Below are 16,182 nucleotides of genomic sequence, written 5' to 3' on the forward strand. Positions count from 1 at the left end.
TTTTTTAAATCATTATATTTGTATATTGTTCCTTGCTTTTCTGTTTCACAATGTGCTGCACACCCTGTTCCATTTTTCCACTCCACTGTAAGGGCATATGCCTGTTGTCGTCAATATAAAAAAAAATTAAATCTTGTTTCAAGTCACTTAAAAAGAAATCTTTAGCTACAGCACACACACTAAGGTTGTAATCTAATTTTTTTTTTGAGTAAACATCCACACTGTTTTTCTGGAAGGTACAAGTATTAAAAAGAGGTCAAAATCAATTTTTTAATAACACCCATCACAAGTTTTATTTTTAGACTGATGTAGCAGCAACATATACTTCCAAAACCACAAATTACAGTTTTGCGTAGCGTTTTATGAAAAAGCTGCTATTTTCATGACATTTACATAAAAACTCAAGACATTCATCTTGGATATGTCAAAATGAGACACATATAAATACAATTCTTCAAAAAGGAAGACACTTGGTCTAAACAGCAAAAAAAAAAAACACTTTAATATATGGATAAGGCACACTCAAACATACATGTGCATGATCATTCCATGACTTCTGGGTTATCATGAGCTAGCATAAGAATCACATTTACGTAAAAATTACATAATTATGCAGCTATATAACTACTGCAACTCCCAGTGTGCAGTAAATGCATGTTTTTTTTTTCCACACAAATTTATTTAAGTGATATCAGATAATGTTGCATGTGCAACCATTGCTCACCTTGGTACATAAAAAAGAATATCAGATTAATTGCATCGCCTCCTCTTTCTGTCTTCATCACTGATAAAGTTTACTATAGTGAAATCTCTACAAAGTATAACTTCAACTGATTGGAGAAATTACCATTACAGGAAATCACCCAAACCAAAGAGTAATATTGTTATATAGATGTTATTATATGGAAGTTTTCCTGTATTAAGTAAAAGGAATTCACAACCACCATTGGTGAATGATGACAATCAACTTTTCAATATGAAAGGCACCCTGTCATAATGTATTAAAAAATTACATTGCAACAAGCTATTCAACAGCCTTATTGCAATATATATTTTTTAAATATTTTCAGGAATGTTTCACAACAAAAATTTTGAAGTTTTCCCTAAAACAATGAAAAAAATACATTTTTTTTTCTCCTTCCAGAAAGATTCCTGAGGGACAGTCAAAAAAAAAAAAAAAAAAAAAAAAAAAAAAAAAAAAAAAGTAAACCAGATAATTCGATTATGAAACTGCTCATGTTCTTTTTCTGACAATTATTACAAAGAAAATGTGGCACTGACCAAACAAGCAACCTTTGTTTTTTTACTTCTTAGTCATTCCATATTACACTTACTATTAAACAGGTAATACCACATAGTAAGAACTAAGTGGATTACCATAGTATTCTATTTTTGAAATGCTAATAAAAAGGTAAAAGGCAGGCACTGGGTTGTTAGACATCAATCCATGTGTGTCCTCTGCAATAATTAATTTAGATTCATCTTGAATAAACAGCAAGTGTGATTACCCATTCAATCTCTCTATATTCTGTGCATACTTTTAAAAGGAAGGAGGTTGTCTTAGTTTCACAGAAATGTGGGATTTGGAAAATTTTGCAAGTTTAAATAAGTCAGAGAATGTTCTGCAACTAAGGATCTGTATAATAAGTCATAGGAAAGGAATAAGAATGGAAACCTTCTGCTCTCCTCGCATTTTGTTTTGCCTTCATTTCCCCCCCATGTAAAAAATGGTACCAGTTTTTGAGATTTACCTCTGCTAGTTCAACTGCATATCGTCCAAATTTGTGATGCCAAAACCCAGTAATTTATATAAATGAGAAAAGATATTTTTTCCCACCCATGTAACAGTTGTTCCATCTTTAAATTTACATTACACAGCAGAATGAATTTCTTTTATATCAAAGAATTTTTGACTGAAAAAGCCACTTCATTACAAAATGAATCAAATGTATTTATACACACGCCTAAAAAACTCATAATTTAATCCCATTTTTGTTATTCCTAAGTAAATCACTTTTTCCATGATGAATCTCCAAAAAAATGAGACACATATCTATAAAGAAAAATTGATGATAATCTGAATTCAAACATTGAAAGACCTCATAACTGATGATTTTTAATATCAATATTGTAATAGTGCAAATATGAAAATATTTTTTATAGAATTCATTCTGGTATTAAGAAATTTATGTCTTCGTCTCATCGTATTTTTACTCATTTATAAGAAAAGATATAACAATCTACACATTCAGCATTCATATGTTAATATCAATAATTCAGTTTCTCTAAAAATGAACTAGTAAATAATAATGAATGGACCTCATAGAATAATAACTACCAAAATGTAAAATACAGAGAACAAAATTTCTTGAAAACAGATGAGTAGAAACATGCATATATTATAGTTCAGATCTAGATAATGATCAGCTCAGATCAATTAGAGGAAATTTTGAATAATTATAAAATAGTAATGTCTTAGAATTATAAGGGTTCCAGAACATGGATGGTATTTCGAAGGTTTTGCAAGGGTGGTGATGGGCTGAGAAATGGAAATTAAGGATACATTGTATCAAAAAAAAAAAAATTAGTGAAAGCTGAAATTATTCAAAAAAAAAAAAAATTCTCAAACTAATACAAACATCCTATGAACTTACTAAATAGAAATGAAAAATATTTCCTTGTAGCAGTTTGATTGTCAGACAACCATTTTTTGTATTCATGAGGATTCACTGCCATTTCAAACAGCTACACTCACCCATTATTTTTGTTCAGCTTTAACACTGATTCTCACAACTTAAAGCTATGATAAGAATTTGGCCACCAACTTCGTCACATTCAGATGGAAATCCATTAACCTAATAAAATCTCAAAAAGAGGAGTTATACTTCTGCATTAGACTATAACAATATTAAAAAAAATTGCATGTACTTTTATAATGTACAAACAGAATATATATATAAAGGGAAAAATCACAGGTATTATATCACTTGAAACCCTATTTTGAAGTTTTAAACTGATGCAACAAAAAACAAGCACACAATGCCGAGTTTTTTCCCAATTAAAGAGCTAGATTATTTCCTTTAAATATTTGTAACAAATATTTTATTTATATTTGCAAGCAAAAATATGTCAAATTGATTTCAACTTTCATAGAAATAATAATAAAATCCTAAAATTATGATGTAATAAACTATCACAAGAATTTTAACGAGGACTGTAATTTCACCCATTATAGTATAGTACTACTTGAATAAAACATGAAAGTGTTTTAGGTGTAGACAACACATCTTTATAAATTTTAAAGTACAATTAAGTTAAAAAAATATTTCTCCTATACCATCATGAAATAGTATTTTCCCATTGTCTGTACCAGGGGTTCTCAACCGATGCTCTGCGGCAACTCGAGGAAAATACTATCAATCAGTAAATTTGATAGATAAATAAATAGAAGAGGCCTACACCTTCTCTGCCATAAAAATTATGTACAAAAAAGGGCTCCGCCATAAAAATTACATACTGGATAGGGCCCCACGAGTCTAAAAGGGTTAAGAACCGCTGGTCTGTAAGATAAAAAAAAAAGTATTCATATACATAATTACATTTTACTTTTTATGTATACTGGTGATATGCAATTTACCTCAGAAATCTATTTTGGTCAACTGAAGTACCATTCCATTTCTTAACGTGTGTAAAGTACCCCTTTTGCCAAAAATTGGGTCCCAAAAATGGAAGGGGGGGGGGGAAGTTCCTAAACATGGATAGTATTATGAACATATATTTTTAAACTTTTTTTTTGAAATTTTAAGCCAAAAAAAAAAAACAAACATCAAAAAAGTTCCTTATACACGTTATAATACAGTATATGCGTGAAATTACAGTAACAACAAAACATTATCATAATAAAATCCAAGTCAAATCTCTAAGTAGTTTCTGGATAAGAAGGGGATATAAACTGGTTAAGATACTTTTTTTATAGAGGCTATTGAGTTTTCACGGTTATATCCTTTTCAGGGGATAAAACTACTTAACTGAATGCATACCAATTTTCCTATATATTTTCTTGTCTACCTACAACACATGCATAATTTCGCAATTTTAAAAAATAAAAATTGTAATAATGAACAAATTTAATAAAGCAATTGCTAAAATGGATATCAAAACTTTGATCTCACTTAGAGAGGTTGGACTGTATATGTAATTTTTAAACAAAAACCATTGCAAAATCAAAACAAAAAAAAAAAAGTGAAAATAATTCTCAGTATGAGTTATGCTAGTTTCTCCCAACTGAGTATTTAAGATAAACTCTAACAATTATATATTTCAACGTTTTTCACAATATAAGCAAAATATATTCATAAGCAAAAAATTAACAACAGATTAGGTTCTGGATATGGACCTCAAACGCAAAGCAATCATTGATGATTGTGGGAAACATCTGCAGTTTGTTAGGCCAGAAAAAATATGTTAAGTGTAGCACCTCTTCAAACACCTGAGCCTAAACTGACAATTTTTTTTTTCTAAATTTTGGGTCAGTATCTTTACAAGGATCATTTGAATTAGGTACACATATATGCACCACAGGTCTTAACATAAAAAAAAGAATGATTAAAACCATTTAAAAATAGTTTAAATGATTAAACTTTAACAATGAGGTACACATATGTTTACCTCTGCAGCCAAGAGAATCATTTCTGAGTCACAGACGTGCATATAGCACAAAATACAAGTTTCCATCATAAAAATGATTCTAGGTAGAGGTAATAGTTAAACCATTTTGTGCAGACTACAATGATACCACAAGACACTGTAAAACATGTATTTATATTACACACTCCAATATGAGCATACATATGAATGCCCATTACCTGCTTCTATAAATGAAAATAATTGTCATAGGCATTTGTTTTCTCTAAAAAATGATCTGAAAATTCACATACAGAAACAGATGCGTTCATGGCAATATTCAGTATCATCACACACATTATCATAAAAACAAATAATCTATAGTTGCTATATATTATAACTCAAATATTTCATCTTGTTGTCTTTCAAGTTTCTTCAATGATGATTTTACTTTTCTTCCTTTCGTCATTACTACAGTTTGAGGAGGTGCATTAATATCAGTTGTCAAGTCACTCAATGAAGCAGATCCACCAAAACTGTTACGTCGATACTGATAGCTGGAATATGGAAGACCACCTCTGCAGTTATGAAGATCATCTTCAGAATAACTGAAAACAGAAATGAGATAGGATATTAGTACACCCATACCATGAAATTGTCAATCGTTTCATGTTTTAAAATTTTCATTGTTTCTCATCTTTCCCAAAAATTTGTGACAGTATCCCCCACTCATATAAAAAAAATGACAAAGAAAGTTAAAGAGAAATAAATGACAATAACTTGTCACGGAATGCAACCAACACAACTATCAAGGAGTTTAGATCAAGGTGCACCTTGTGCCTAAGAAATTAGTATTGCCGACCAAAATTTTCTATGTGCGGTTACTAAATTTGAATTTGCAGACAATACAAACTTTTTGGAATTTATATCAACATATCTATCAACAACAAAGTAAGTTACTATGCCCTGGAAAAGTCAAAAGAAACACTATTTTTGACTTTTTTGTGGAAAAAAATGTTTGCAGCCTAGATCTTTTTGCAATTTGTCAAGCCCTGGTTTAGATGAAAATTCAGAATCAAAATGTTTATAAGTGTTCAATAGATGGAGCAACATGAAATGAACACCAGAACTCTGCCACCAAGCTTATCCCATTGGGTTTTATTTTGCAAAAATAAAAAAAACCGAGAACTTACATAATTTTTCTCTGGAATTTTGAAACTTGGTCTTTAGTTTGTGCAATTCGACTGTCAATGCGGATGAGAAAATCTGCTGCACTTTCCTCATCTCGTGTTAGTTCACAGCTCATAAGATCAGCTTCATTAGGAGTTACAATGTTCATATGATTGGAAAAGTCATTTTCTTTTGAACTCACAAAATCAGCAGCACTGTTTCCATTCTCCCCTGTAGCTGAATCTGGTAAAGCTTCAGATGAGAGTGACATAGATGAAACAGTCAAAGGCTCAGTTATCACTGGTATATCTAACATTGAGAACAAGAATAAACTGTCGGAGGTCCACATTTTATTTGCTCGTTTGATTTGTTCCATCTATAAAAAAAGTAATAAAAAATGTCATTTTAAATCTTAGGTGCTAACTATATTGCAATAAGAAATGTTCTTTAATAAGCATGTGTAACAACAATAAAGTTTAATCCATCTATAACAACCTTCAAGGTATTAAAGATTTGGTTCACTATATTTTTGATCCAATGGAAAAATATACCAGTTACTTTGAAAAGACTGCAAAGAACACTACTCAGCTGATTGAAAATGTTCTGCTGTAAATTTCCCATAATAACAATTTTTTACACAGAAAAAAAAAGAAGAAAAAAAAAAAAAAAAGAGAGTTATTTTTCTTTCTTTTATTAAAATTCTTCCCAAGATTGTTCTGCAACAAGCATCACAGTTTTCAACAAATTTTACTTAGGGGGGGGGGGCACATCTATCAGATATCAACATAATTAAAAAAAATAATAGATTGTGAATTAGAAAAGTATATGTATTTCATTTGTTCTTAGGGCTGACAGATAAGAATACATTCTTACTCTCAAAAACTGGTAGCCAGAGATGAAGGGGATATTAAGTTAGGCACATGATATATATGCATTGTCCTTGAGTAATTTACACAGCTCTCACATAACTTAGATGAAATTATAGGTTATGAGAGAAGCAATAAACCAATTGTTTGCAGAATCTATTTTGTTTCAGTACGTCAAAAAGAATGCAATGCCTCCCAAATCTTTCAAGGCAGAAGGCAGTGACAATGCAGGCACAACTGTTTAGTGTATGGTTAAAAAAAAAAAAAAAAAAAGCCACGAATATTTATTAATGATTTTTAGGATAAAAAATTTTTAGATGCAATTCTGAAGAAATTATAAAAAATACAGAAATTTTAAGGTCAAAGATATCAACAAAGGTTAGATATGAACATTTCTGTTCTGGAGGATATATGAGGAGTAGGGTGGGGGAGAAGAATGGCTACTATCATTGATCAAAGAGCATAACAACAATAATTCAACTCAGAGTTCCAAATATGGGTCAATTAAAATGTTTGCTGAAAAAAAGAAGCCATCTTCCACGATGCCATCATTATGCCTCGCCCAACATTTATTGCCCAAAAAAAACCTGTGGGATAGTTCTCCCTATTGAAAGAGGAAAACAATGTACAGCATATAAATATACAAAATATGAAAATAATACACAAAAATACAAGTTCTACAAACATTTGGTGGAAGGCAGATATGTAGGGCAGAGCGTAGCATAGCTCAAGTAAAAAGAAGACACATAATTATTGAGACAGAAATGTCCCAAGTTTCTGTACCAATTTATTGAAGATATTGATAAATATCATAAATTTTATATCTAATTATATATTTTTAGGTTCATTATAGCTACATATTATCACATATATAGGAAACCTGATGGGATTAAAAAGTTTTTTTGGTACAACACGAGATTTGCTATGAGCGATGTTCATCACAACAGGGTTTGACTGCACAAATAAAAAAGATTCAGAAGATTTCAGATTTTCTAGAAACTACTTATCCTAAAACTTTTGAATTTCAGTTGAAAAAATAATAAAACTAAGTATAGATATCACATCACAAAAATGGTGTAAATAAGGTGTTACAAATGTTAGGCACAAATGTCATTTTCTGAAAATTGATGGCTGCATGCCCAGTAATTTGATAGTCATGACTACAAGTCAGACGTGCAGTGCAAAAGCCAAAGAACAGATTTCATCAATGATGAAAAATGACAAACTCATTGCAATTAACCAAGATAGATGTTTGTAGCATATGGGAACTGAAAGAAACAGTTATGTGTATTAGCAAAATATCTTTTTTCAAATGCTGTATTTACCATATGGCACCCAGTAATATAAATTTTTGCAACTTCAATATATTGCCGCAGATAAATATTAGGATAAGAATCCACCTGATGTCCAATATCTATTTTGCTATTCTTAAACACACCCTTTTCTCCCTGGTACAAATTACTAATCACGCCTAATGACAGTCTTTACACAATTTGTTATAACGCTCTAACTCAACGCCCCTTCCTCTAAAGAATAACTACAGTTGGACCTACAGCATTTTAAAATTTCTCCAAATGATTGAACTTTTATGTATTCAGGACTTTCAAATCATACCAAACTCAGTCAGGAAACATTTCCCACTGGTTTTCAGAGGTATTTAGATATTATGATTCAAGATCAGTTCATCTTTCAACAAAATAAGCATACTACAATCAACTCTTCTGCGACCTCACAATGGGAAGTTAGATTTTTAAATGTAGACGAGAAGGGGGGGGAGAGAGAGGAGAATTCCTGCGTGTTTTTATAACGGATATGTAATACTAGACCCAAACAAAAACTGCCCTATTTGTAGTAATCCATCTAATCAAATATTCAATCCATTCCATAGGCCCCTATGTTTAATGGAAATGACTATTTGCTTATATCTATTCTGTACTTGTTTAGAAACTATTACTATGAGGTACTACTGAAAGCACTTGTTCAGAAGTATGTAACTGAAAATAATTTAGGAACTAGGTTCCGTGATGGCTACCGCGAGATGACCAGTACAGTGGGTACATGCGACTGCACCCAAGCCTGAACACCTACAGAATTATAAGAAAACTGCTAGAGACCGTAAAATGCATGTTTTCAATCACCCCAAAATTTTGGGGTGATTGAAAACATGCATAGGCATCCATGCAAAACCATGGATGGCATCTTTCAATGTTGCTAGTTGATCGCGGTAGACGTTTCATTTCAAAGCCATAAAACCCTCAGCCATAAGTTATAAGGTGTTAAATTGAGAGATGTGGGTAGCCATGCATGGGGGAAAGTGTCAACTGAGGACACGATCCTCCCCAAATGTTGAGCGTAGTAATCGTTTAACAGGAGTGGCAATATGCTGTGGTACTCTATCTTGCGTAAAGGTGACTGTATGCAGCGCTTGCAAATCTGGAATAATGCTGTTGCGTAGCATTGTTTCATATTGCTCACCATTGATGGAAACTGTTACTACAACAGTCCCTTTGACTTCCTTGAAGAAATATGGGACAATTAACCCTAGATAACTAAACTTAAATCAGTGTTACTCAGTAACTGATCTATTAGGCAGTCTATTAGATGAATGTTCAGTTATGTAGGGTTAAGAAATTAGCAGTGAAGTCACACCAGACTGACTTATGGTTGGTGCAGGGGTTTAACAAATGCGTGTGGTGTTGAATTATTGTGTGTTAACATTGCCAGAAAGCATGAAATGTTAATCAGTCTAAAGAAGTTTCCCAAATTTTTTGTTCCATCGTCCCCCTTCTTTAGTAAATTTTTGTTCCCATCTATTGTCCCCTTGGATCATTCCATCACCCCTAGGGGGGCGATATTGCCCACTTTAAGAACCACTGGTCTAAAGCATAGTGTGAAGCCAGTTCTTTTGTTGTTCCATTTTAAATACCCATTGAGCGAAATTTGTGTGGGCAACAGTCCTCAGGTTTCAGTTCTTTGGTATGTTGCAACTTGTACGGATGTCACTTGAGGATAATTCTCATCTATCTCCAATCTGACAGTGCCATCTATTAGTAAAAAAAAATTAACTAATGTCACATTATTTTATATATTTTTTGACATTAAATCTGGCTTCAAAGTCACCCTTTAAGGGCAAACAATCTTTTTAGCTTCATTGGTTTACAAAATATTGAATTTTAAAGTTTTTCTTGACTTTTGGATCACTGCATAAACCAATGTATGAATTTGTATGCTATGTTACAAAATTTTTTTTTGACTAAATATTCTTTGCATCCAAAAAACTCGAGCCATAATTACCATATTGTTCAACATACCTGTTCATAATTTGCTAAATGTTTGTCATTTACTGTTTGTATGTCACTGATTATCAACTTGTTTCCTGTATTTTTGCCAATTATTCGCACGGGCTTGGCTCATGAGCAAAATAAATGATTACAAATTATAAGCTTAAGCCACAATATGGGGGGTACAAAAACTACAGAGGGGTGGATTGTTTTGCGGAAATTTGATACTATGTATATGCAGCCTTGTGTTTAAATAAATCACAAGTAATTTTCTGTCATGCTACCTAGTTTTGTTTATGGCAATTTTCTTACTGCTCCAAAAATTTTGAAACACTGGAAATAACAATTAAAGAAAAGATCATTAGTAAGCCAATTTGTTCATACCACTGTTATTTTGTACAAATGAGAGTGAATTTGATAGGAATCACTAATGCCAGTCATTTCCAAGTAGCTATACTTTAATATCTACTTATTTTCCCCAGGTTTGTGCTCAAACCCCTCTACAGAATATATTTATATAGTCCTCTATAGAATATATTTTTAGTGAACCACAATCATTGAGTACCCGTTCTTTCTGGTACCTTTTTAAGTTGTAAATCTGTTAGCATTTCTTTTACCTCTACAGTGGATCGAACTAAAGCATCTTTATACCTATATTCTAGGAGTTATAGATCAAGTCACAAAAGAGTGGCTCTAGGCAATGTAGCCTATGCGGCATGGGTGGAGATACAGGGGGCATGCCCCCAAAGGCAAAGTTGGAGTCGACCGATCTAATGTATATATGAATTGACATCATCATTGTGCCCTCCCCCCAGACTTCCAAGTCTATCTCCGCCTATGGCCCAGGTTGATTATAATATAAGATACTCGCCTAAAGTACCAAAGTATATTTCGAGGTGTCGCAAGTTTGATACTTAACCATAGGCAATTCATAAAATAACATCGAGTGTATAAATTTTTACATCCAATTTTCCTCATTTCTGAATAGAAGAGGTAACACTCTCTTCCCCCTTTCAGTACACAGCATTAGTTTTTGGTGAGCAAAGAATGGTATTCTTAATATGAATATTGCAGTTTTCTTCTTCCAGAACTGTTTTTCCGATTGTCTTTTTTATACTATACTAGAACAAGCTGGGCAATGGTTATAATAGCATCTGCCCTGCTTGAAAGCAAATTTGGTTCTTGTATTCTGGGAATTTAGACTGCGATTGGTCAAAGCATGTAAACATGCGCCATGAAAAATATTTTAAAGAAAAATTTTAAACTATCTATGAGCGTCTTGGACTGAATGATTCCCAGAGAAAACCATGATTTTTTTAAAAGTAATCCTTATGCACTCCCAAGAGATCCATAAGGTCTGTTCAGGGAATTTGTTAGTGTTAGTAGACATACATCCATGTCCAAGCCGGGTTTTGAAACCAGACCTGCACAATCAAAGGCTAGCATCCTAACCACTGGACTACCAGACGGGAATTTTTGACACATTTCATCTGGCTGGGAACATGGCAGCAAATTTTCATGGTTATTTTACTGGTGAGGCTTATATGCCATAGGGGCAACGAAAATGTCTCACATGGGTAATAATTAACGATAACACCCCTTGAAACCATGAAGTTTATCTGCTAATAACTCAAAGATTTAAGCATTTTCAAGTTCATGTTCTTATTCTGTAGAATTTGGCTTACTCTTGATGCATGGGTCTCACCCAGACACAACCCGACGACCTGGTGACAATTAGATCTGTTTATAAGTTGTAACAGACAGTATACAAATTAGTAGGCCAGTACTTTTAGATTGTAAAGGGGGTCCCCTCAGAAAAATCAGTTTGTCAAAGGCCCTATGATGTTGTTAAAAAGGCCCTATGATGTTGTTAAAAAGGCCCAAGCTAACTTTATAGAAATTGTGCAAAAACTATGTGATCTCTAGTTTGCAATATTAACTTTTTACTGCATTTGTGCCATTCTTTTGATGAAGGTCTTCAACTATACAATCAATTGAAAATTGTAGGATTTTTTGTTGGATGCTTGATGCTGGAAAAAAATTTTAAATTAAAAAAAAACACATTTTGATTATTTTTTGTGGTGTCTCTTTTCTCCCGATGCCTTAAGCATGTGCTTATTTTGCTTATGGTTAATCTGGCCCTGGAGTGACTCATCTTCTCCATGCATAAGAGTGGATCAAATGAAAACGGAACAGTTGTTATAATTTGGTTTATGGTATTATTTAATTATTTGGTATAAGTGTGGCCAAATTCTGTGTAGAGGTAGAGTGGGAGATAAGGAAGGCAATCTGCACTGTTGAATGGACTTACCCAAGGTAGTCGCACAGAATCATGTGATATGTGCTGGCAGTCAGCCGACAGTATCTGCAAACAGGTTGTCATTGCCGAACATGCGATCACTGTGCCTGATCAGGCGAACAAAAGGTAAACTCTTTATGATTTTCAAACAATATTAGCAAAACTTAGAAACTATTTTTGGTCATTTGCATTGGTTATATGAGATATGTCACACAGCCAATCAGTTGTTTTTTCATCTGTGTCTGCGGAATGTTTGTAAGTCATATGTGGAGATAGACTTGGAAGTCTGGGGGGGGCACGGTCATTATTGCTGGGGGGGGGGGCAAGATGATGATGATGATGACAATTCATATATGCATATATACATTAGATCAGTCGACTCCACCTTTGACGCTGGGGGGGGGGGCGGCAATGCTTCCCCCCCCGTATCTCCGCCCATGTTGTAAGTAAAGAAGAGCAACATGGTTTTGTTTTTTAGTGGCAGAAATAGCTGGAGTTCATGAAGTGCATTGACAAATAAAGACAGTGTTAAGGTGCACATGCACTGTCATTGACTAACTGGCACAAGCATTTCTGCAAGGGATGTGAATCTGTGAATGATATATGATCTAGTCAATGTCACCTTGTCATCACGAATGCTTTGGTGAAAGAGGTCGACTGGATAATCAACGCAAACACACAACACCCAATAAGGGACATCAGCAAGAAGGTGGGAGTGTTTTGGTTCCGTTCATGCAATCACTGCAGATAAACTCCACTGAAAGGAAAGTGAGTGGAAACACTCCATACATACAAGTAGGATTGTATGTATTACTTGTATGCAGGACTCCAGTCCTGCATACAAGTAAATGACAGTGCATATATATTCACTGTACACTGCCTTTATTCGCTGATGCACTTCCTGAACTGCAACTCCTTCTGATACTAAAGAACAAATAATACCACGTTGCTCTTCTTTACTCACAAACATTCCACAGATGAAGATGAAAAACCAATTGCCCGTTGGACGATACTGTCAGCCAACCACCAGCACATATCACATGATTCTTTGAAACTACGTAGGGCAAGTCCATTGTGCAGTAAGGGCACTTGCCTTCCTTATCTCCCGCTCTACCTATACACAAAGTTTTGCACTTTACTTTTTTGTAAAATGAACTAGCAGTGAAATTGTCCACATTCCTACTTGCACTAAAAACATTTCAATCAAGCTTTCTTAACCACATCTCACTCAAAAATCATTCACATCTATTTGTGGCTTTTGTAGGTCCACAGGTTGAGTTTTCAGATTCCAAACAGAGGAATAATAGGAAGTAACCCTGCTCAAAAATGTGGGGGAAAATCTTCGACACATATCAATCAGCAAACAAATGACTGAAACAATGAAAGTAGGGATTTTTTAAATGCAAAAGAGTAAGGTAGTAAACTTTTCTGAACTGATCAGCTCATGGGCGATTTGCAAAAATAAGTAGTGACAACACAATATAAATGGTGGTGGATTTGCGCAGGCTCTGGTCATCATGCTTCGAGTTAGAGGTTTGGGACATACATGGTAGTCCAGGTCATGGGCAGAGATATGGGGGGGGGGGGGGAACCCAGCGTCAAAGGTGGAGTCGACTGATCTAATGTATATATGAATTGACATCATCATGCCCCCCAGACTTCCAAGTCTATCTCCGCCTATGGCCCAGGTTGATTATAATATAAGATACTCGCCTAAAGTACCAAAGTATATTTCGAGGTGTCGCAAGTTTGATACTTAACCATAGGCAATTCATAAAATAACATCGAGTGTATAAATTTTTACATCCAATTTTCCTCATTTCTGAATAGAAGAGGTAACACTCTCTTCCCCCTTTCAGTACACAGCATTAGTTTTTGGTGAGCAAAGAATGGTATTCTTAATATGAATATTGCAGTTTTCTTCTTCCAGAACTGTTTTTCCGATTGTCTTTTTTATACTATACTAGAACAAGCTGGGCAATGGTTATAATAGCATCTGCCCTGCTTGAAAGCAAATTTGGTTCTTGTATTCTGGGAATTTAGACTGCGATTGGTCAAAGCATGTAAACATGCGAAAAAAAACCAACAAAAACTTATCAATAAAAAGATGACAGTGAAAAAACTTTCCCTAGGAAAAAATAAAATTTTAAAAACCTAAAAAGGACAAAAAGGTGAATTTTCTAAAATGTAGGACGCTTGAAATAACATCAAAAGGAGGACGTGTCTGTAAGCCTACTCATGTGAAGAAAATGACTGTGGTGCAATAAAAATGATCAAATATTAGAGAGGTTTTCCCCATTGAATTTACTATTGGAATAATAAATGTTAAGTTACATGGTAGTTGATTTATCGAAGTTGCACTAATAAGCATTTTAAATATAGGAAAAAAAAAAAATCAGATTTCACAGTAATATGAAGATATTTATCATGCATTAGTAATAAAAACAAGAAATAGCAATTGAAAACATCATTTATAAACAATAAACTCAATCGTAAATTTATGTATATCAATTTATTCAAATAGATATCCAGCAACTCTCTATTCCAGTGACCTAACAATTAACACTCCTACTGATACACTGCTTGAAACAACTTAATTTATATTAATCCGATATTTAAGTTCATTTGCGAATTACTCTAGAACTCAAAATCTTTAATTATAACAATAAAAACATAAAGCACTTTAACACATTTTTTTCGAGAAAATTGGGAATTGAAATATACTAACAGTGACACCGTATCTGAGAGCTAATCCTTGTAATGTATCACCGGGTTGAACTGTATGTTTAATGCACTTTTCACGTTTAACTCCATTCTCTTTCGCCATACTACCGTAACGGACCGATTTCTTCACAAAATTCGTGAGACATAACTTTTCGGTAGGAGCGACCTCAGCCATGTCGCCATGTTGCATGTTTCCACTTCTAATTCCGATTATACAGGGATTTCAGCTACATGGCTATTATGTTGCATGTTCATTTTTCCACGAAGGTATTTAATATAGCAGTTGTTTTCTTCTCATTTGAGTAAAGGCGGGGCGTCCACACACACTGAGAAAGACGAAAAAAGTTTTCCGAGTGATGGGCAGAGTTGAATACGTACTCAGCAAAAACTTTTTGTGTCTATAATTACGCCGCTTCCAGTGTTTACTGATAACGAGACATCTTATCAAGACTTTATATATTTTAAGCTACATTGGATATAAAATATCAAATTGATTTCTTTTCCTTTCCTCATTCCGTGCAGTTTCACTGTGATAAATCATTTGCTATCGCTGGCATGGGAGCTGGGTAGAATCTGTTTTTCTCAAGAATGTAGCTATTTGCTGTAAATGTTTTTCTAATTGAGCTGATCATGCAACTCAGTGTCAAAATTTTATTTTCGTATATTGTCCGCTGTTTTGGTTGAATGGTTATAGTGATGCGCTTTCATCGCGAGGACCCGGGTTCGGACGCCATAGAGAGGGTCTGCTGCATGGTCCCCACAACATGGATCAGGGCCCCTAGGCTGGGATCTTACGCGGCCCTCACGGTCACACTTTTCTCAAGTATTTTAAGGCCCGGTGCTAAAACAGCTTTGCGGCCCTCTAAAAGGATTTTTCCCAATCCTCCAGTGTCTTCAGCACATTGGCGTACGCCAGGTTTACATTAGCACCGGAAAACGACTATCAAACTATGTACTTACGTGTAGTTTTTTTATACTATATTTATGGTAAAAAAAAAAATCCACTTGCGCTGCCAATAAATTGGGCCTATCGCCCAACGAGTAAAATTGTAAGTGTGCCCCAGGCCAATTGAAGGTTGAGAACCACTACTTTATAATCACTGTGCCTCCCAAAAGGGTGGGGCTGACAGGGTTCCAGCCCGGTGGAAGCAACGATTCTTATTAATTTTGTTTCTTCACCTTATAAATTTACTATAAAGGGGACCGTGAAAAATATTTG

General features: G+C 34.1%; 1 protein-coding gene across 1 annotated transcript; it reads right to left on the bottom strand.

Moving 5' to 3' along the window:
- Window positions 1–262: 262 nt before the first annotated feature.
- Window positions 263–15,346, bottom strand: LOC149072434 (lysM and putative peptidoglycan-binding domain-containing protein 2-like). Its single transcript, XM_089246302.1, has 3 exons — window positions 14,968–15,346; window positions 5,817–6,169; window positions 263–5,231 (listed from the first exon to the last, which is right to left on the bottom strand). The coding sequence occupies exons 1-3, from the start codon at window positions 15,151–15,153 to the stop codon at window positions 5,018–5,020; spliced, it is 753 nt and encodes a 250-aa protein (XP_089102428.1). The 5' UTR covers window positions 15,154–15,346; the 3' UTR covers window positions 263–5,017.
- Between the last annotated feature and the right edge of the window lie 836 nt (window positions 15,347–16,182).

This window comes from Pholcus phalangioides, unplaced genomic scaffold, assembly GCF_987345545.1.
Source record: "Pholcus phalangioides strain wild (caught in Gottingen) unplaced genomic scaffold, Ppha-v1.0 ptg000017l_1, whole genome shotgun sequence".
Taxonomy (NCBI): domain Eukaryota; kingdom Metazoa; phylum Arthropoda; class Arachnida; order Araneae; family Pholcidae; genus Pholcus; species Pholcus phalangioides.